The sequence below is a fragment of the Lagopus leucura genome, unplaced genomic scaffold, assembly GCF_019238085.1.
Source record: "Lagopus leucura isolate 7727_CA_CO unplaced genomic scaffold, USGS_WTPT01 Super-Scaffold_741, whole genome shotgun sequence".
Classification (NCBI taxonomy): domain Eukaryota; kingdom Metazoa; phylum Chordata; class Aves; order Galliformes; family Phasianidae; genus Lagopus; species Lagopus leucura.
In genome coordinates, this window is record NW_024962256.1 from 9,721,359 (window position 1) to 9,743,468 (window position 22,110).

The 22,110-nt window shown below is 43.0% G+C and overlaps 1 protein-coding gene across 4 annotated transcripts in view; it reads right to left on the reverse strand.

Annotated features, from left to right (window-relative positions):
* Positions 1–21,694, reverse strand: part of CUNH10orf90 (chromosome unknown C10orf90 homolog) — a 62,736-nt gene extending 41,042 nt beyond the window's left edge. The window contains exon 1 of one of the 4 annotated variants that reach the window (XM_042863938.1): positions 21,529–21,694. In XM_042863938.1, the coding sequence (XP_042719872.1) occupies positions 21,529–21,694 (166 nt within the window). Of the gene's footprint in view, positions 1–9,242; positions 9,451–9,491; positions 9,563–21,528 lie in introns of those variants that run through there. The other 3 variants (XM_042863941.1, XM_042863940.1, XM_042863939.1) reach the window with 3 other exon arrangements.
* Positions 21,695–22,110: the final 416 nt, after the last annotated feature.

Sequence of the window (22,110 nt, forward strand, 5' to 3'; positions counted from 1 at the left end):
CCAGAGGGAGACTCACAGTATTGACTCATGGCCTTCATCAGCTCTGTTCCTCACAAAACCACTTCTTTCTTGGTAGCCTGTATTTTCAATTTCATCTTTTTGTTTCCATCCTCTTAAATAAAAAAAAAAACAAAAAAAACCAACAAACCAACAATACAGAAAGCTCATGCAAAGATTATGGAATCTGAGAGAACTTTCAAAACCATAAAGTGAAATTCTGAAGACTGACCTAATGATACTGCAGCTGTTTGACCTCAGCACTGCTGCACCTTAGACATAACCACGTACAACATCTGCCCTGTTTAAAGTCACATAGCATAGCTGGAGTAGCTGCCTTCCTATGATAGACACAGCATTGGAAACCTACATTTTACTGCAGAGGATACCTGGAACAATGTGGTCCGAAGCAACAACTGAACAGCTTAGGCCAGTATAACAAAACATTGAAGAAACCATCTAACAAGGGCAGAATTAAGTTGTTATGGATGATTACCATCACCACTTTGTTTGTCCTACAGTTGCTCTGTTCAGCAACTCTGATCCACAGCCAGTGCATAAGCCATTACGTAATTCAGCAGCACTCTGCATCCATCGCAGCTCCCCAGCCAAATCCTGGCCCATCTCAATTGCAGTCTTTCTGCCGGGTGCTCTGGGATGAGAATTGATCCCAAGAGTCTCTTCACATTCAGCAGTTAGAGAAGACAGACTGTGCTGAATATGCTTTCAAAAACCTCTTGGTCACCACTATCATTCTCTCCAGCATTAGCTACCATTAAACTCTCCCACTAGAAGCTGCAGAATGAGCTACAGGACATTAAAGAGCATTAGCAAAAGGGATGCTAAGAGCTCCCATGCAGGATACACCCTTTGCTCAGTGCAACGCTCAGTTTGGATGGCTCTTGTGTACCATGTGTTGCCCTACCTCAGACCAAGAGCATGCACCTCCGTGCAATGGGGGAGATTCATCCTCAGGCAGAGAGCCATTACAAGCCCATACACCCTGGCAAAGGAGAGATTTGGGTGCAATTTTCTACAGGGGAGACTGGAAATTTGAGTTAGACATAAGACTCCACATAAGAGTCTATGACTGCTGTGGTCATCACATCATTGGTATTTCAGGGCCTCCATGCTTTGTTTTGTGCTAGTTCCCTATGGAACCATCACACCATGCAGCATGACTCTCCATCCTTGCCTTCCCTAACCCTAAGTGAAAGCACTAGAGAAAAAAAAAAAAAAACCACCTTTGGAACAGTCTGTACTTTCCTCTAGTAAGCTGCAACTATTAACATGACCTTCTAGTGAAGGACTTGCACAGACACTGTGCCCACGGGCTACTCACTGCCAGTCACGTGGACTCAGTTAATATGGGTACCTTCTACCTGGTATCTGAATCCTTTAGAAAATACAACTCTCAGCCTTCTCTGCCCTTTGTCCAGACACTACAGAACCACTGCAGGTAGACGTGAGAGTGAAGCACTTCACTTTTAACCAGACCATACTATAACCCTTCCTAGAAATGAAAGATTTCGCTTCTCCAAGAAGCATGTGCCCTCTGTTCCCCTTTCTGACAGCACAACAACATAATCTTTATTTCTTAGTGTTGCGGGCTGACAGGTTAGGGTAGATGTCCTTATTGGGTTATTTGATGTTACTTCTACTGCTTTCCACTGTTTTACTGGGCAGGGAGTGGTTTAAGCTATTATTCAGCTGTTTGCATTAAACATTTTTTCATTTCTGCTCAAAAAAGTCATCTTGATTTGACTTTTTAGTCCAAAGGAAAAACAGAGGACAGTTTACCCTTTGCTAGGGCACGCATGAATTTGTGATGAGAGCACACTGACAGCAGCCCTGCAATGAGGACACGAGCAGGGTTGCAAACCAGCACCATTTGTTTTAAGCCACAGACATCTATTCTCCTGTTGGAGCTTAAAGATGTTGTGGTTTGTTCACCATGATCCATTCATGTAATTTGGTTAGTGAGAATGATAAACAGATGTGTATACACAGGTATTGATTCTAGAGAGTGCTGCATTATTCAGGAGAACTGGGAATAAAAGCCCCATTCTTACAACTGAAGTATTTACAAAGTAATTACAAAGTATTATTGAAATCCTACCAACTGAATCCAACATTAGATCATTACGAGATTCATGTCCTGCTTTAATTGCTCAAAACACTAAGTTCAAATACAAGAAAAAGGAAATTCAGGACACTGCACATATATCAAACAATTGCACATTGCTTGATATATTCTGTTAATTGCAAACCTAGAGCACATACCAACACTACACATGAATGCACTGCAGAGGTACCTGGAGCAGCAGACAACTGCATGCTCAAGTTCATATTCATTTGGGTTAAACATCTCAGCACACTTAAGTCAAATCACAGGCTTTCAGGATATTGAACTTCTTTTAAAGAAGTTAAAAATGAATAAATGCACTGTGGGGATGATTCGTGGGGTGACAGTGATCTATCATGAAAACGAACAAAAATATCAGCAGGTGATTTTATATTATCTGAAATAAAAGGGCAAGGATGTTGCTCATACTCTAGACTGAAAGGATTATTTTGGAAGGTCAGTCTAGTATCTGTCACAGTGATTTAGTACTATCTTATTGCTCTAAATGTATTACTGCATTAGTTACAGTAACATTGGTATTAACACATTGGCCATAATAGTATTGCTGATAGGTATATAAATACAGAATTATCTACTTCATTCAGCATTTAAGCAAAGTTTATCAACCCACATTTTTATGGGGGGGTTTTGCATTTCAGTCTTCCTTTACTAAGCCCCCAAGCTGAGCACTGATGCCTCCATATCTTGGTTACCAGTCAAAGCCTCTGGAGGTGGCAGCCCTGGGGTAATGCCAGGTTTTGCAAGGCTCACTCCCCTTCACACAGCACTGTTATTTAGCTCTCTGTTGTTCTAAAAAGTCATTTCTAAATCAATAAGGCGTTATTGACTTCCCTGAAACCAACTGAGACAGAGGCCCAAAATTTCCAAAGTCCAATCTTCCAGGGCCCCTGCTTTCCTAATGCAGCTTCTGGTTTGCCGTTACTGGATTAAGGTTTGGAAGATACTAAACCCAAATTATCATCGTTTCATGCTCTGTTACTCTGCAGAGCCAACCCCAAAAGCAGCTCGATGGGCTGAGGCAGAAATGACAGAGAGAAGCAGGGCAGGAATCCCACATGTGCAAAGTGAAGACGTAATGGAGCGGGTCACTTAAATGAGTTTCCAATACCTTCGCCTACAGCAAGTCCTGATAACAGGCACTGCTTTTCTGTGATGAGATAAACAGCTTCATGTTACTGACCTCTATCACACACAGCCATGAAATCCAAGTGCAATTGTAGCTATTTGGTGCTTTTTAGATATTCATTTCTCTTTCCCGATGCTTAAGAGGGCTGACTGAAGATAGCTTATACTAGATTAGGCTTCCGACACCTTCATGCGTTATAGACTTCAAAATACAGGTTTTCCCTTCCAGAAGGTGAAAGTGTTGAGTCATTTCTTTTAAAGACCCGGCGGAGGTTATTGCTCATAAAAATGAAAGGCAACAGTGGGAGGCTGGGCTGAGCACAGCCATGCGGCTGCCCCATAGAGCAGAGCCTAGGCCTGTGCCTGCAGCCAGGCACTAACGGTTATCCCAAATAATAATGTGGATTAGCAAGGGCTCATCAGATGGAACTGTGTGCCAGAAATAATTACGGCTCAAAATGCAAGAGCCTGGTAGGAAGGGATTGTCATTTGTGAAGTCAGTCCGTTTTATGGAGACATAACCCGCATATTACAGTGGAGGATAATTTGGCAGTTAACAGTTCCAGTGGTTCAGAGACATAAAATACAGTCCCATCAATGTGTAAGATTAGAAATAATTAGCCCCTATATGGTAAAGTCATCAGCTAGAAACTAGACTCCATCTGGGGACATTTTGTAATGATGCCCCAGGGACAAGTAAGACAGGACCTTTGACTTGCATGATTTGGAAGGGACTGAGACCTAATTAAATCTGCAAAGATGCAGTAACTGCAGTAAAAAGGTTTTTAAATATGAAATGTATTCCCTTTCTCTAAACAAATGAGGTATATTACATGCTGGAATAGCAAGAGAATTAATCAGAAGACAGTGAGTAAACAGCTACTGTGCAGCTGCCAAGTAGAAGATGGTACCAAACTACACGGTACCACAGAATATTTAATACAAACACAAAAAGAACCATTAGATGTTCTTCAAAGGAAAAGGCTTTCTTTAATTGTGGCCAACACCAAAAAGTTCAAAAGAGTAGGTTTCTTAAAATCTGCTTCTGCAAATGCAGGAATTATAATAAACGCTGATTGCCTTAGATAAAGCTAATTCTCTTCCAGAAAAGACACAGAATTTGCTTTTTCTTTAAAGTCACTCATTACAAAAACCAGACTCTGAATGTTTCAAATAAGGGTACACAGAGGTGTTTTATTTTTGCCTCCGAGTTCCCAAAAGTGCTTCTGATTGTCCATTTTTATGAAGAGACTTAGCCCTTTGTACTGGAGAAACCAAAAACCTGAAGTTAACTTGAGCAATGACTGCTTTATTTACGTGATCCATCTTCTCCCCCCAAAAAAGTCACCACCCGATATTAATATTTTCCTACCATAACTGAATACTCTGCATTTTTTCAATGCAAAGCTGGATCATTAAAGCCTGGAAGCTAAATGGAAAAGTATTTTAAGGACAAGCTAAAAGCAGAGCAGAAGAGACATACTGATTTCAAAGAGAAAACAGTAACCAAGATGACACGTGAAAATTTACACACTTCATCATGCTGCTTAAAGGAGACTAATTAGAGCTGCATCAAACACACACACAGACAGATGAATGCTGAAATAAGAAAAATACTGAAGAATTTGGCTACATGGTACTTTCCCATTCTCCCCCACCCCAAGTCAATTCAGTGTTTTAATCTATCATAAAATGCCTATAAAACTATGTGTTATTTGGGATTACCTGTAGAAACATGAATTTGGCAACCCTTATTTCAGCCAGATTTGGTGAAAGGATACCAAACCAAGACTCGAGCTATGAATTAATTATCCCATACAACACGTCCACAGTCAACTGCACAACTAAAAAGCATGGAATTAGTATGATGAGCAAGCCCGTTCTCTTGAAAGCCCCATACAAACAAGCTGCCAACGATAAAGTCACACAGGATGGCACTGGGGATGCACACAGCTATTGTAACTTAAATGCTGCCATGCCCATCTTCTGTGAAAATGAATCAGTCATCAAACATTTACATACAGAGTTTTCTTTTAACTACAATGCACGCATACAAAGTGATTTCTTCCATGCACAACATTTCTAAACTGTTGCCTCATGCACTTGTCATTTCCATGAGCACCCATCTGTACATACTGCAGCTGTACCAGCACCAATACTACAGAATTTTATAGAATCACAGAATGGCCTGGGTTGAAAAGGACCTCAATGCTCATCCAGTTCCAACCCCCTGCTGTGTGCAGGTCACCAACCAGCAGCCCAGGCTGCCCAGAGCCACATCCAGCCTGGCCTTGAATGCCTGCAGGGATGGGGCATCCACAGCCTCCTTGGGCAACCTGTGCCAGTGCCTCACCACCCTCTGAGTGAATTCCAGTGTGTTTTACAAGACAAAAAAAAAGCAAAACAAAATACACTTATTCTGTTTCCAGTAGAAGAGCCTGCTGGCTAGTCAATCACCATTAGAAAAATCAACTACAATCTAAATGCTCAAGTATTTCAAGACTCCAAGTGACCTTTCAAGAGGATTTCAGTTCAAAACCATGTTATGAAGAGAAGCTATGGATTTCGGAATTCACCTTATATCCAAAGCCTTTGCTAAATGTCTCGGAGATTTCCATAAATGTAAAATAAACATCAGTGGGGATCGAAGCAAGGAAAAAACGAATTAAGGAAAAGGCAGGTTGGTGTCTAGCTTCTGATCTGGGTCAAGAAACATATATAGCTATTTGTCTTTGGTTACGTGGGTTGAAAATACAACTCAGAGCCTTCAGAACAAGAGTGATCTGAGAGACAGGATGGAAGATCATGGAGTACAGTGGGACAAAAGCCTTCATTAAACAAAAAACAATAATAAAAATAATCCCTCCCCAACAGAGCAGTCCCTGCGCAGGGAAATGCAGAAGAAAGATGAAAGCTTTACTGAGAAAACTTCCGTGACCAAGCAGGCCTGCAAGGAACACGTGGCTCCATTCACACCAGAACAGAGCAGCACAATTAACACCCCTGAAGGTGAGAGTCTCCATTCCCTGAATGCCCACCCTTCCCTCCTCCTCCAAGTAAAACCTGCAGAAAATTGATGTGTACACAAGGGTTGCTCCAAAAGTAATACCTCCTATGTTATTATCTCGGCCCACAGTGTCACAGGTTGAACTTCCCAGCCAACATTCTGCTATCTATGTGACAGATGGCAGCAGAAAGGCAGTTTGACACAATGGCACCTGACAAGGAAGTGCACACGAAGCGAAGATGTGTCACTGAATTCCATAGGTTCAAAAAAAAAAAAAAATTGCAAAGAATAGTCAACACAAGAATGCATTTATACGTGCAGCATAAAAATAGCAACCCAAGCAATATTTTGCAAGTTCTAATTGGTATAGAAGAACTGAATAATGTTTATTTTTTACAAAGGGCGGTAGGAGGGTAATGATATCATGGCCATCTCAGAAATATGATGGGGTAAAGATACATCAGAGGACAATATGAAAAAAAAAACAAGACAGTATGAATTATAGAGAAATGGCAGAAGACCAGGCTGACAAAGGAGCAGAGCCAAGAACAAGGAAAACACATAGTAAGCAACATAAAAAAAAAAACAAAATGTACCTCAACAACTCCTTCAACTCAATTTCCATGCTAAAGTATATTATACTATCTAATGTATACTTCTGCATAATATACAGAAGTATATTAAGAACAACACTGACCCAGAAAGGCCCAGGAAAGGGTCCACTGCTGAAAAACCTTGAGAGACTAATAAGTTGGGATTTGCCAGTAAAAGCATGATACGATTGAGATCTAAAACCAAAGATAATAAAAAAAATCACAAACGGCTTCCAAAAGATGCTTGGGGAGAGTCCTGGGTGGCCAAACTACTGGGCAGACTGTTTAACATGAATGCTGGAAGATGTTTTTTTCTGCACAGCACAAGTAAATTGTGAACCTAAATGACACAAACCCAATGTTATAGAGCACAAATTCCAAAAAGCAATTAGGTGAGTTTATGGAGGGTAAGTCCAGCCTTGGCATTAATCAAGACTGTGGAGAGCCTGCTCCAAGCTCAGGAAGATCCCTGGCTGAAGAAGCCAGGATGGTTTGCCAGGAAGAATGCGGTATTCTCTGCACTCAGTTTTTTGGCCAGAATTAGGATCATGACGTGACTGAATCTGACCTAGCAATGGGTATGTTCCCATCACTGTGCCTCTGTAAGGGTGGCTATGGACATTGAGAAACATTCAAGGGACTGAGGGGCTGAACTGCAGAGTCCTGTAGTTCCTATGCTCCAGCATAGGAAGTGGAGAAGACCTTAAGGGAAAATGCCAAAGTGGCTTTCTTGTTGGTTTTCAAGCGAGATCTTTTCCTTGCTAATATTCAAGGTCATAATGACTTCAGACTCCTACACACAGCCAAAGGTAAACTGCAAGTATTCATGAATGCCAGCAAATGCAGTGTTTTACTGCGGGAGGATGCGTTTGAGAGACTATCCCACCTTCCACATCAAAGCAATCTGCATGAAAATTTCAACATTTCCATGGAGTAAATTGCCCTAATAACTCCATAATTCAAGTATTTTAGTATGCCTAAACTGCAAAAGGAACAAGGGCAGCTTTGACATACATTTTCAGAGGTATTCAATAAAGCAAACTAAATAAAACAAGTTTAGTAGTCCCACCTTAAATGTTTGTGCCAAAACTTCTTAAAGTGAGCCGAAGAAGAAACCTCTGTTCTAACACAAAAGCTAAGCTGTTTGTTGAAAAACAAAGCAGCACAGTCAGGATTTTTCCCTCCCCTGTAAAGAAGGGATACTTCAGAGAACAGGGTCATAAATGGCACTGTCTGTATGGCTGCTTGGAAGCAGTAATGCAGTTACTGTCAGATTTGTCTGCAGCGAGGTCACCATGCCCCGAGTCACAGAAAATGTTCATCTACCTATAACCCTATTACAGTTTGCAAGCTAAATATTTTCTTACTCAACCCTTTGGCTTGAGAAAACATGTATTTACCTGATAAAGCTGTAATTCTGCATCAACATTCAGCTAATTGGAGGCTTACTGTCATTAATTTAGATGATATACATTTGTCTTCCAAAAATTGCTTCTAGCATCTTCTGTAATGTAACCTTTCTTTTAGCTCTCTTTTTTCACTGTCACAAAACTAGCAATTCAGTGCTCACAAATGACCTCCCGTGCCCCAACCATGCCATAACAATCAATGGCAGAAAATTCATAAAACAGATTAAATTCTGCAGTGTTTGCTTTGATGAATTAGTAGGATTTGTTCGCTTTAGCTGCTCAGAGTTAATCTTTGATTTTTAGCTGTGTGCACTGCATTGGAAAGAGTAAAGCAAGAACATATCCTGTTTTCGTTACTTCAGTACTGATGGTGGAAATACAGAACCAGCACTCATTGCAGTAAAGCTGACTTTTTAAGTTTATTACTGTTTATCTCTGTTATCTCATTACTTTTAACAATATATGAGGAGGAACTGCCCATGACAAAGTGCTTCTGTATGAAATTGGACATAACTACGTTATGCTGTAGTGACTTCCTGGTGTCACACAATGGAGAATGAGAATGCTGAGGATCATCTTCCCAGGAAGCTTCATGGGTGGCAAAACATCTCAAAGTAACAAAATTAACTCCATTGCTGCAACTCACATAACATATTTTGTTCAACATGTGATCATTATTCACCATTTAAATTAAGAATTGCAAGGGAAATTCATTCCGAGCGTTTTCCATTTCCCTCATACACGCAATTTGGTTAATGAACCAAGAAACCAATTAGCGAAACAGCTCAATTTATAGCAGGTTAAGGTAATCTTTAGCCGGGGCACAGTTAAATTTTCCACACTGTGAAAAGAAGACTCTCCATCTTCACAAATGGCACTGTGGAGTTAATGAGCCCTCCTAGTATGAGCCATCAGTGATAGCCCTGCTTGCCCACAGACTTCACCTCTCCCCCACCAGCACCTACCGTGAAGCAGCAAAACCTGGGTGAAATCTCCATATAAATACAGCATTTTCTATTTGAATTTTGGTGGATCTTGGCGTATTTTGGCACCTAGCAGCACACAGCAGAGCTGGATGTCTGTGTAGAGCCATTGCCTTAGAAGATTCACCTTTACGAAGCAGCGGTCCTTTTGTACAGCTCCCGCTCACCACCACACCTCAATTTTAAACCCCAGTGCCATGCTGAAGCATTTCCCCCAGTTTCTAGCCCTACCTGACCTGTGAGCTGCATCCATGGATCCACAGCTCAAAACCACACCATTGTGCCTGGTGCTTCAGCTAATTTCTCTGTTTTAAAGTAAATGATTAATTAAAGGGGCTAAACAAACAGCAGACGGACTCTTGACCTGAGCTTCAAAAGTAGGTTTTCCCAATTCCCAGAACAAACCCACAGCCAGGCTGGAAGGTGGGCCAGGTAAAGCAACAAAAGGTTTGTAGGACAAAAGAAAGAATATAAAGGAGTAAAGAAGGAGATCCACTGCTGAAAGGAAGCCTTTGCTCCAAGGATTACTCACACATTTTGCACTACAAAAAGTAGTGAAGTATTAAGTAAAATAAGAATCTAGAGCAGCAGAATGGAATGCCTGGGCTGCTGCTGTAAAACCCACACCAGTGGCACCAACTCTTGTAACACCAAATACATCCTGGCTTGGAAAACCATGCTTATTCTATGAGGATTCCACCTTGTCGACAAACATTGCATTATCAACCAAGGAGAACTCAAATAAAAGAAGATATAGGCTCTGTGACTCAGAGGCACGTGCGTACCTACATGAAAACTGCACACTCCTACCCAAGACCTTCTTACCTCCACTCCTACACTTCAGTCTTTGAAACCCACCTGACATCAAGAAGGGAAACCCAGTCCTGCCTCTTTTTGTATGAACTCTGATGCCTTGCAGCTGGTCAGGGTAAGTGCCTGAGACAGGGAAGCTCAGCTGAGCTGGGAGGTGCTTGCTGGTAAAACCATAGGGATGTGGTAAGGACAAGATATAGATTCAGCAGAATAACCCTTGAAATATTCTAATAGCACTATGGTGTGCACTTCACAGTCTGGGAATCCCAGGCTTAGCAGGCTTTCATTCATTAGGAGAGCACCTCCAAGGATGATCCCCTGTAGCTGCTCTTTCTGCAGTCAGCTTTTGCAATCCCAGCTGGAAAGGGAGACAGTGAGAGAAAGCAAGCATTTACACTGGAATTGGGGCCTGCCTGACACGTGCATTCTTAATGAGTCCTGGAATTGGACCCAATTCAGAAGTTGTATATAGACAGGCTCAGATCACTACAAACACGAAGTGCAAAAACTAATTTGAACTACTCAGATGTTATTGAGCTGCAATCAACCAATCACTTAAGAAAAAGACCAGGAGTCACGAGCAGCTTAATGTAAACATCTTTTTAGCATGCAGTAACAGCCAAAAAGGAAGACAAGTGCTAGACTGCATGCAAAAAAGAATGCATTATGGAAAGCACAGTAACATTCCACATAATCTTATGTGGACGTATGCTTAAGCACTGCATTTACTGTGGATGCTCATCTGTAACTTTTAAAGGTATCTAAATTGTTTGAGTACATGTGCTAGGTGATGTAGTGAGAATTTGGGAATGAACACTAAATGAAGGAGATTTTGCTTTTTAAACTCAGTGCATTGATAACCACAAATTTTCTGAAAGTATATTTAGTTCTCAAGCAACCAAGAGGTCCTTGGAGGCTTGGGTTCAGTCTGATGCTAGTTGCTAGAAGTCAGACACTTCTTTTTTCCTTAGAAGAGCCAAGAAAACAGAGAATGAATTTGACTTTATTTACAGCAATGGTAATATTACAAGAAGCATAAGACTTGGTAATTGAGTCAGGAGTAGAAGTGGAAGTCTCCTGTGACAGCCTGTAATTGTCAGAGCTTCAAATAAATGCAGCACAGACTCAAGTCATACTCTGAATGCCTGGATAGTGCCTGTATCAAACCTGGCCTCCAGACCTCTTGAGATTTGCTTCTCGCTGCACTCTGGTCCTTCCATTTTAATAGAGAAAATATTAACCAGAATACTAGATGGGTAATTCTCCACTACAAGCTAAAAACATTTCATGTGGAAGTGCGTAAAAAATGCCATCCCCTAGCAACTGAGAGATTCCTGCTGGAAACAGTGACGGCAAAAATGGGTTTCCAGGAACATGGAGTCAAGCAAGGATTCTGTAGTGAAGGTGTGAAACTGTTGGCAGTTCTGACTGATCGCTGGCTGCACTTGGTTGTGCTGAATGCGCTCAATTTACTGTAGAAATTGGCCTGAAGTATTACAGAATTCCAGTAGCCCTGATTAAAATAAACTGTTGAAGATGCATGTACTGCAGAGAGGCTCTCGAGTCCGGGGGGAGCTCTGCATGTACAGGAAGTGCTGGGCACCAGAACAACAACAAATTAACGAAATGAATCGTCTCAGGAAATATTATTGCTGGGTTCTGAAAACAAGCTAAAACAGTGCTGCTACATGAGGAGTACAAAGGGGAAGGGAAGCAACATTAGAAGTAATAAAAGAGAATTTATATGCAAGGCAGAGGCAGAGCAGCATGAACACATGTGATTAAGGCCAAGTCGTTATGCAGTACCCTGCTGTGACCACCTATCAGCCGGGATGTTTGGAAGGCCAGTCTTACCTTGGATTAAGGACAAACCCACTCCTCACTTTGTCCTTTCCTTGCTTTCCTCTCTCCTGGGATAGGACTTCATGCTCCATTCTTTGTAATGTAGGCAGCTGCAGAAGTTTTCTTGCAAGAAAAGAGCCACCAAAACTGCACTGCTCTGCCCCAGCCTGCCAGCCTGCATTCGACATCCTCAACTTGGGGCAGTGCCACTTTCTCAGGGACTATTTTGGATTCAGATATGCCCTGACTAGGAACTGTGGTCCCATACTTTTGCATCTGTGCCAGACCCAAATAGAGGCCCTTCCCACAGCCTGTTGATGAGCCAAGGAAGAGAAGCCTCTCTAGTTTTATGGAGGAGGGCTCACAGACCCATTTACAAGCCCTTATAAATTCCTATAGGCAAGAGAAATAGGGGACCGCAGTGAAGTTTAGCTTGTGTTGCCACATCTTCCTCCCACATCCAATAACCAAGAAAGCCCCCACATCCCACCGGAGAGAAGTACTTGAGAGCTACTGTGAGGAGCTACTAGGGAAGGGCTCTGCATGATGCTGAAGGAGATTCAGGTTTGTGAAGCATGGTGGCATAGAAATCGCCATCAACCACACAGAGGAATTCAAGGAATTGGCACGGACTTCTGGCCAGCAAATGTGGTCTCAAGCTTTCACAGAGAGAAAATCAAACCTTACTTAACCAGCAGTCACTGCCACTGTGAAGGTGGGCATCAAGGAGTTGGTGCAGGCAGGGAAGTGCCAGGGATAATTTGCAGAGAGCGGCTGAATGTGATGCTAAAGGCAAGGCTCTGTCCCATTGTGTGAGGAACATTTTTCTTAAACATAATACTAACAGAGGCTTTGTGTTATCTTAAATCTTAAATTTTAGGTTAATTTGAATTTGCTGTTCTAAAACATGATATCATTATTGTTTCCTTTTAGAGGGATTTCTTTTACAGCTAGATGGCTGGTTTGTATTCTGAGAGCTCAGCTACACAATACCACAGCTTTTGAGGGGATCTCAAGGATTAACGTACTAAATTTCTGTCTTAAATTGTATTATCTGCTTTTTTTATTCACTCTGATATAAGACATTTCCCTTCCTGCTCACCATCCACTTGGCAGGAAATGCATTTTAGTTGGCTAATTAAATATAGCTGCATTGTACATCAAATATCACTAATAATATACGGCAGCAATGTTACATCCACTAGGAGAATGAGTTGCACTACATCATGCCTACAGTACATCACTGGCAGCAGTTTGAAGTGGCTGTGCTTCTTTTAAAACATTGCTTGGCAGCAGACAGAGAACATCAGTGTCTGGCAGGTGGATTTGGGGTAAGGGGGTACTGTGATGATGAAGGCAAGGACTCTCTTTCCTGTATCACCTCAAAAGTGATGCTCAGCCCAGACGTGTGCATGCAGTACCTGTCCTTGGGCTTCTCCCAGCCATGTTTTCAGTGCTTGTTTGAGCCTTTTGCTCCTCCTCTGCCTCTCCTAGGTATCAGTTAGTCTCCTTCTCCACATTTTACATCCACTGGCATAATGCAAATAAATGCTCCTCTGTGCCTGCTATGTGCAGGTTTTGGGTCAGGCATCCTTAGACATACATCAGAAGCTGCTGTTATTTTTCCATTTTGCAGTTTCCTTAATAGGAACAATTAAAGTTATGTGCTGATTGAATACAGTGTATCCCAGCATTTCAAGATATAATCTAACATAAAACAGCATATGTTTTCATATGTGCATTTTTTTCCTCCCAAAGGATTCCTGCATCTGTCACAAGCTGCAATCACTGATGATTAAAATTGAGCCTTTTCTGGAGCAATCTGTGGAAGGCATATTGATAACTTGCCTTCTTTACACATCTCAGTGGAGGAGAGGAGAGAAATCTTCACTAAGCACAACAGCTAAATGTCAGCTGATAGAAGAAATCTGTGGGATATTTAGAAAGCACGAAGTGCAGCCAGCGTTTGTTCTAAAACACAGAGAAGTAAATAAAAGCTGAGATCCTTTAAGTGAATAAAGTTGAAATTGTTCCAAAAAGTACTCCTTTCGAGCACGCTAAATTATTACCTTGTTCATGAAGTTATGATCTCTGTGATATCAAAAATCCTGCAGAACTGATCCACTCTTCTGTCCACAAGTCATTAGAAATGGTTAAGACAGATGCCAACAAATATTAAGTACCTATAAGATGGGTTCCCTATCTATAAGGTGGGTTCCTAGCAATTGCCAGTACCTGTCACCAGGTTCTCTTGGGCACTGAAGGATATGAGACCAGTGCTTATGTTCATCTGCATCGATTTTTTTAATGGAAAGCTAAGGAACAGAAAAACAAAGCTGTAAAAGAAAATACATATTAGCATTTAGATTAGCAGTTGTTATCTCAATTTCTCATCACCAGACAATGGTGAAATACACGATGCTGGTTTAAGAATTTTTCAAAAAGGTTAAGGGCTCCTTGAATTCAAAGGGTTGAGAAACACTGGCCTACAAGATAAACGGCACCAGCTCTGACACGTGGCTCCATATCCTCAATACATCTGGACCCTAGCTGGAATTAAAATTCATATTGCAGCAGCAATTAAAAGACAGAACTAGGTCATGAGCTGTTGTTCTAGGCACTGTGCGGGTGAAGAAGGGAAAAAAGCAGCAGCACGCAGCGCCTGTCCTAAAAACTTCAGTGTTAAGAAATCCAGAAACGCGAGGTAAGAAAAAGAGGAGAACACGACAGGAAAACAGCAGTTTGGGTGTTTTCGCAGCCCCCTGCCGTGCGCTGAACTTTTCACCAAGCGAAGGCCCGTAGCTCTGGGCAGTTCTCAATGTTCATTACGCCCATTGAGTTCCAAGGAGAGGACGGGGAGGGAGGCAGCTGGCACCCAGCGCTGTGCTGGGCTCTGCCTCGGCATGCCATGGCTGCACGTGCAGTGTGTTTCCTTACACCTCCGTGCAGCACGGCTTGCAAGAGGCTGCTCTGCGGCTGGAAGGTTTCAGCAGAAACCATAGCAACCCTCTAAATCTTCTGAAGCAGCAGTTAGCAATTTGCTGTGTCCGTTCTGGTATGCAGCTTTTTCTTTTCTCCCATTAAGTTCTGTATCTCCCCACAGCTATTATATCCTATATGGAAAGGATTGTATGGGAGAGAGATCCAGTGCACTCAATGGCACATCATACCCAGCATGAGCGTATAATACACTGTATTATACATATCCAATTCTAGATATAGGAAATGGAATGAAATCTTTTTGCTTTAAGTCTTTTTTTAAATGGTGCTTGGAAATGCTGTACTACGTGTTGCAGGTTTCACTGTCCCTCACTGCAGACTGGTTCTCAGGTGGTTTCGTTATACTCAGGCATTATTAACAAAGGTGATGGCCTGCCTCCATTTCAGTGAGTCTCATATTTTCATTCACTCAGTCACATGAGCAGAATGACACTTGAACCACATTTTAGCAAAGCAAAAATCAGCCATGTAGTTAATGATTAAACCTTGCTTTCAGAACAATTCAGCCCGGAAAGCAATCTGTTAACAAAAACTGACTACGCAGAAAGAAAGTATTCTGAGAACTTTGCCTGCTAAAGCATGATATTAATGTGGAGAAACAAATCCATAAAGGCATATAGATGGAAAAAATAGCCCCAGCTACACAAAAGAGCTCTTCCATCCAGGTGAAGTTCGGGAAAGAGGGCTGATTAGCTGCCACAGGACACTGTTCCTCATCTCCTTGACTTTGTCTGATAAAGCCTGATATCTCCCTGGTGTTACACATCCTTGGTGTTGTTTCTATCAGTTGGGTAGGACTCACCAGATCCCCTTTCCTTCAAAGGGTCTCATTCACAGCCACACAAATCGAGAACTGTTTGTCAGCTGTTAGGTAAGATGTGAAAAGCAGTAACAACCCTTCTGGTGCATCCTGGCAGCCCAGGTAAAAGCTCACCGATAACATTCAGAGCAGCTGCATGGTGTGATGCTGCTGGGCTCTGAGAGAGGAGGAGATGCTGGCATGGTAACAGTGGGCTCCTTAGTGCAAACCAGTGCGTGGTGCTTTATTTTACACAGCCCAAGAGATGCTCCATGCTACCCATGAGAAGTGCAGCTATCCTGACCTACTGGTCAGGTTTCTGGCATTAAAAACTTTTCTGCCCCCTCTTTGTTACCCAGGGCTATCCTACAGATACAAGGGAAACTCTATCATTTTCTCATGATACAATTTATAGAATCATGGAATGGTTTGAGTTAGAAGGGATCTCTAAAGGCCCTCTGGTCCAACCCGCTGCAGGGCATAGGGACACCCACAGCTCCATCGGTGTTCAGAGCCCATCTCCTGACCTTTGGTGTCTGCAGGGATGGGGACCACCACCTCTCTAGGCAGCTCATGCAGTGCCTCACTACCCTTATTGCAAACAACTTTTTCTCATATCCAATCCAAAACTCCCCTCTTTCAGTTTGAAGCCATTTCCCCTATCACGATAGACCCTACTAAAGTGTCTCTCCCCTTCTTTCTTACATCCTCGCTTTAGATACTGATAGGCCGCTGTCAGGTCTCTCTCTTCATCTTTCAAAAGACTGCCAAAATAACTGGCAATTCTGTCACTGTTTATTATGTCTGCTTTGCACCATTACTGTTACAGCATTACACATTATCTGTTCCTTACAAAGCCTACACTGATGTTCTGATCAGCAGAAAAGGGTTAAACACAAGCAAAAAAGACATATTTTAAATGGTGATACATCCCTATGCAGGACCCCAATTATTAATGGTAATGTGAGAACAAGTCAGGATACCACACTTAGCAGAAGGCTGTGTACCCTTTGTGGGGAATGGAATAAAGTTCAACAGCAGTAGTGCTCTCTGCACTCAAGGCCAGGCTGGATGTGGCTCTGGGCAGCCTGGGCTGCTGGTTGGTGACCTGCACACAGCAGAGGGTTGGAACTGGATGAGCATTGTGGTCCTTTTCAGCCCAGGCCATTCCACAATTCTATGATTGCTGTAGTTGTGTAGGATTTCCCCTGCTGGTTACACCTGGTGGGCTCCCATGTGCCAGACCTGCCAGAAGTGAGGATGGTAACTGTAATTCCACAGCAAGAACAAAGATCTCTGAAATGCCCTGAGAGATGCAGAATGAGAGATGGGAAAGCACCGAAAATGACAAAGCAGTTGCTACAGAAGAACACCATGGTATTGCACTGAGGAATTCATGCCAATTGCTTGATTTTGACTGCAACTAAAAAGGTTTTTTAAGATTCACTCGCAACTGCAGTGTCTTGCCAGTAATAGATTAACTCTTTCATCAACTCAGGGAACAACTGAAGACTTAGTGGAAAGATAACATATTTCTCTCTCCGGGGCCACTGATGCCTCAAACCGTGGAAACATCAAATGGTTTCCAGCAGCCATTCATTACTGTAATGGTTAGAGGGAGACTAATAATGCTCCTCATACAGCTTCTCTGAGCATAAGCAAATTAGAAGAAAAATCAAATAGTTTAACCTTTGAAAGCATACCATCATTGACTGCTGATAACGCTAGAGAGCATTTTGAAAAGCACCACTGTCAACTAATGAGTGAAAATGAACACACTCTTCCAGCTCATTGCACTCACAGCACAACGCTGCGACGCGTACGACAGACGAGCTCGTATGCCTTCTTGAAGGCTGCGGAATAAAAAGTTTTCAAAGCATGACCTTTTGTAGTTGTCATTTAAGCACATCAAGGTTGACATCCAGGTTCAGAACTTCCCTTTCTATGGCTTGCAATGAGTTCATCACTCGCACTCAAGCAGGAAAGACTTTGCAGCTCTCTTCTCTTGCCCCCCGCCTGCTCTGCTGCTTAATAAATCCAGCCTGGCTCGGACACCACCAGGTGTCACAACTGGGTGCACATAAAACAGAAACTGCTCAGGAGCCGGGCTAATTCCTTAACTGATTAGCACGCTGGGAGGAAGAAACACACTTTCCCCAAGAACTATGCAGCTGAGGATGAGTCTTTCACCTCATTAATTCTGCATGCCATGGGAAGCGGGACTGATGCATTACACCATTGCACACGACTGTGATTAATGCAGGTTACACATCGTTGATGGTAATCTGAGGCAGGTTTGGGCTGGGGACCACACACATGGCTTTGATTATGGTTGTCCTCTGCCCACTTCTCCCTCTCTGGAGAGACAGAGACAAAACTGCCATGTGAAACCATACCAATGTTGTATGAAAAAAACAGCCTTGCAACATGCCCAGGGGAGATATCAGCTTGGGTTGGACTGGACCACAAAGTGCTGCTGCTCCTCCAGTTCTGCTTCAGTCACAGAACTAAGTTTACTGCAATGGAACAGATGGAAGACAAGTAAATACCTTCTACAGTTGGTAAGCACAGTAGTTTTATCTATGCTGTTGTCCCATTTAATATGTATAGTCTTACCAGCTCAGCTTTTCCACTTGGAAACTACTAGTCAGCTATAAGCCAATCATTAGGGTAGTTGCATTGGTTTAGATATTTGATAAGGATCAAGATCAAACTGAACATCTGCAGGGGCTGTGCTACCCTTCCACCAGGGAAGGCTCTGCAGTCCCATGCATGGTGCTGCTGTCCCCAAGGTTCTGCATGCCACTAATCCAAGTCCCAAGGAAACAGCAAACCCAGTTTGTCATGGGGCTCAGACCTGAGGGACTGGTAAAGTAGACTGGTCTTTCCCAGGCTGCCTTCCCAGCTTTGCTGAACCTGCACATGGCGCAGGCCACATGCTGGTTTTTCCAGTCTTTCTGCTTTCTCTGCCATCAGCTCCCAGCCAGCTGCAAAACAACAGCTAGAACATTTCCTCTGCCTGCCCTTTAAAGCTCCTGCATACTGCTTGGATCTGCAGGAACCTCAGCAATGCTTGCAGCTGGGCTGTGATGTTCTGCCTCTGTGTCCCCACTCACAAAAAGCAGAAATATCCATCTGACACAGAGGGAATGCTGCCAAACTGCAGAGAACTTTTTCTTTCTGTTCGTACCATCATCTGCAATGTGAACAACCACTGCTCTGCTCACATGGAGCTTGTAACCCTGGGAAATAACAGGGAGCACTCACCCTGCCCTAGGTGGGAAGCAAGGAGAAAGGGTATCTTCTGCTGAAAGAAAGCATGAGTGGCATGGCAGGGATTACAGAAAATGCCTCTTACTATATGTGACTTCTATCCACAAAGGAGAAAAACTGACTGTCCTGAATCACCACAAACGTTATTTCTGATTTAAAAAAAATGCCTTCAGCCCTCCATAGACATTGAGCCCAAGTGCTGAACTTCTGCATGACATCTGTGTGCAAATAGGTGTTTATAATACCTATTTAATACCTATAGTAGTATACCTATAGATACTAAGAGCATACTGTACCTAATTTGCAAATACAAAATATTAAAACCACATGCCGTGCTGTGGAATGAAGCTAAATAGAAAAGAATCAATTCATTTTTGACATCTCAATGCAACCAACAAAAAGCCAACAGGTACTTAATAACAGCTTCACTTAAGCTCTGCATATCAGCTGGAAACATCATCCATTACATATTTGTTTCATTTCTGTTTCAGTCCATTCAGGGTACAGACGAGAATATTTGCGGAGCATCATACCTCAGGAGTGACCACAATGGTTGTAGGATAACATTCTTAGCCACACTGCAACCACTGGCAGCAGAGAGTGCAGGCTGGGGCACAGAGCTTCATGACTATTTACACTTCCCAACCCCTCTGTCCTGAAAGCTTTTACGTAATTAGTTTCCCCTCATTAATAGGTGTGCTCCCAAAGGAAGGGCTCACAGGCCCTCCCAGCCCCATCCCTGATTGCAGGGCAGGTCTTGTGGGGGAAAGCACAGAAGCACCAATGTGGGCTGAAGACAAGGGGAGCACAACCACAATGTTTAGACAACTGTGTCCTCCCCAAGGCAGAACTGCAGGCGTTGTTTTGGCAAGATTAGACACTGTAAACAGCAATGAAAATATTCGCAGAGCATTACCACAAAGCCCATGTACTTTTGTAACAGAAAGGTGAGCAACGTTCACCGACATCGCTTTTATGGAGCCCCACGTGTACTTTGTGAGATAGGAGGTGTCACAGCGGCCTCGTGATGAAGTGTATCCTAACCTAAAGGAAGCAAAGTGCATGTACCAAAACAGCCTACAATCACAGCCAGCGGGATAAGCAGTGCTGCTCCACTGTGAGCACATCTCTAATAAAACACATTGGGTTTGCACTGTCTTACTGACACCTCCAACACATCATTCCATTTCTCTCTTATATACTTTCAGAAGCTAAAGAGACATTTGGTAAAGTGTAGTTTAATACGATCGCTTTAATGCATTCAAACACACCACTAAAAGCTGTGTTGCTAAAATTACCTTCCAGAACATCCAGGTAAGACAGACACCGTTATCTCCTTGAAAAATATGGGCATTGTCCTACAGCACCTACTGATGCGAGTCTATTGAAACCAATAGGGTTACCTACGTGAATATGGATTGCTGCCATGATTAAGGAGTGCAGGATTACATCCATTGTTTGCATATCTCCTGCTGTTTACACATCCCCCTTTTCAGCTCTTCTTTGGTTCCTCTTAAAACAAAGGTAGAACATTTGATTACTGCTGGCGCTAGATATCACTGTGCTGCACTTTTTTCCCTTCAAAATATGGCTGTCTTTTCAATGTCAGGTAACATGCTTCTATGATCAAAACAAAGAAAATAAAGTAGCAACAGCAGAATCTGGACTATTTAATTAGAAGCTAAGAAACGAAGGGGAAGAGCTTATGATCCACAATCAAAACATATTTACTATTCTTTTCATATCCACACTCCTGTTCACGGCCTCTCCTCCTGGGAGCTGGCTATTTTTATCTATTTTTTAACTGTGCCAAACAGTGAGTTACCTGAGAGCTCCCAGGCAGTGCTGATGGTATCGCTATCAACAAAAATCCAGCAGACAATTGAGGTGAATATGATAGGTGGATGGGCTGATCACGATTAATAAAGCAAAAATTGTCCGCAGTACCAGCGACTCTAGCTTTACTCCATCACTGCAAAATGCCTTATATGCAAAATATATCTTCTTCCTATGATACAGCAGAATAGTTAATGCTCTGTAAGGATGGCATGGAAGTCCCAGTTCCTGTTCCCAAACCAATCAGAAAAGTATTCAGCTGAAAATAAGAGAGCAACCGTGCAAGTTACACCTAGAACAAGGAGCCAACATTTCTTACGAAGAATAACAAACATTCTTTCAGGTTTCCCAGCCTGACGCTCACTGAATTACATCAGTCTCAGTTTGGGTTGCAAGAAATCAAATTTGGATCACAAACACATGACAGCGTGTTACGTGGACTTGAAAATGTAAGTAACACGAGTTAATTTTGGAAGGCTCGACTGCACCATCGGCATCAGTTCTGCAGACGCTGTTCATGTATTTCCTAAAGGTAAAACTGAAGTCACGGCACGCCTTCCTGGGCTGCTGTAATTCATTTTAAAGGCAAAAAAGAACGCATGTTGTTTTCAGACAGATCGGCAAAACACGACACGTTAAAGTTCCCATAAACGGGGAAGAGCTGACGACAGCTTCAAGAAAACGTCACAAGTGGCACAAACTTACCCAAGCGCGCTGCTCTCTGCCAAGAGCAGTAATTCAGGGTCACGGACGTGTGAGTTACGAACGACCGCGCTTCCCGGCTCCACGTTACCCGGGGCTGAAGCTCGGGCTGCCCCCGGCTGTGCTGGGCACGGGGCGGGCACAGAGGTTTGCTCCCTCCGGATGGCATCGGGTGCCGATGGCGATGGCCGAGCGGTGGCCGCCACTTGTTGCGCGGTGCCAGGGGCAGCCGGGAGCTGCGTGCCGGGCTGCGTGCCCTGCATTATTCATGCCTCCACCTCCCGCATTAGCATGCCGCTCAGGCAGCGCAAATGGAGCAATTCATTTTGTCCTTTGTCTTCGGGAAAAGCTCCCTGGATTAATGAGGGTTATCTGTGATGATAAAACCTGGGCCTGCTGATTTATTTAGTCTGATTGGTGGGAATTTGTGTCCCTAAACGCAGGTTTTACGGCTGGCACATAAATTCTGCCGTGCGTTCCCAGGCTCAGGCAGGCAGGCACGGTTCAGCTCCAGCAACAATATCTCGCTGCAGCACATGAATGTTTCATTCTCTTGACTTAAATATTGAAGCTGGGCTCTTTGTT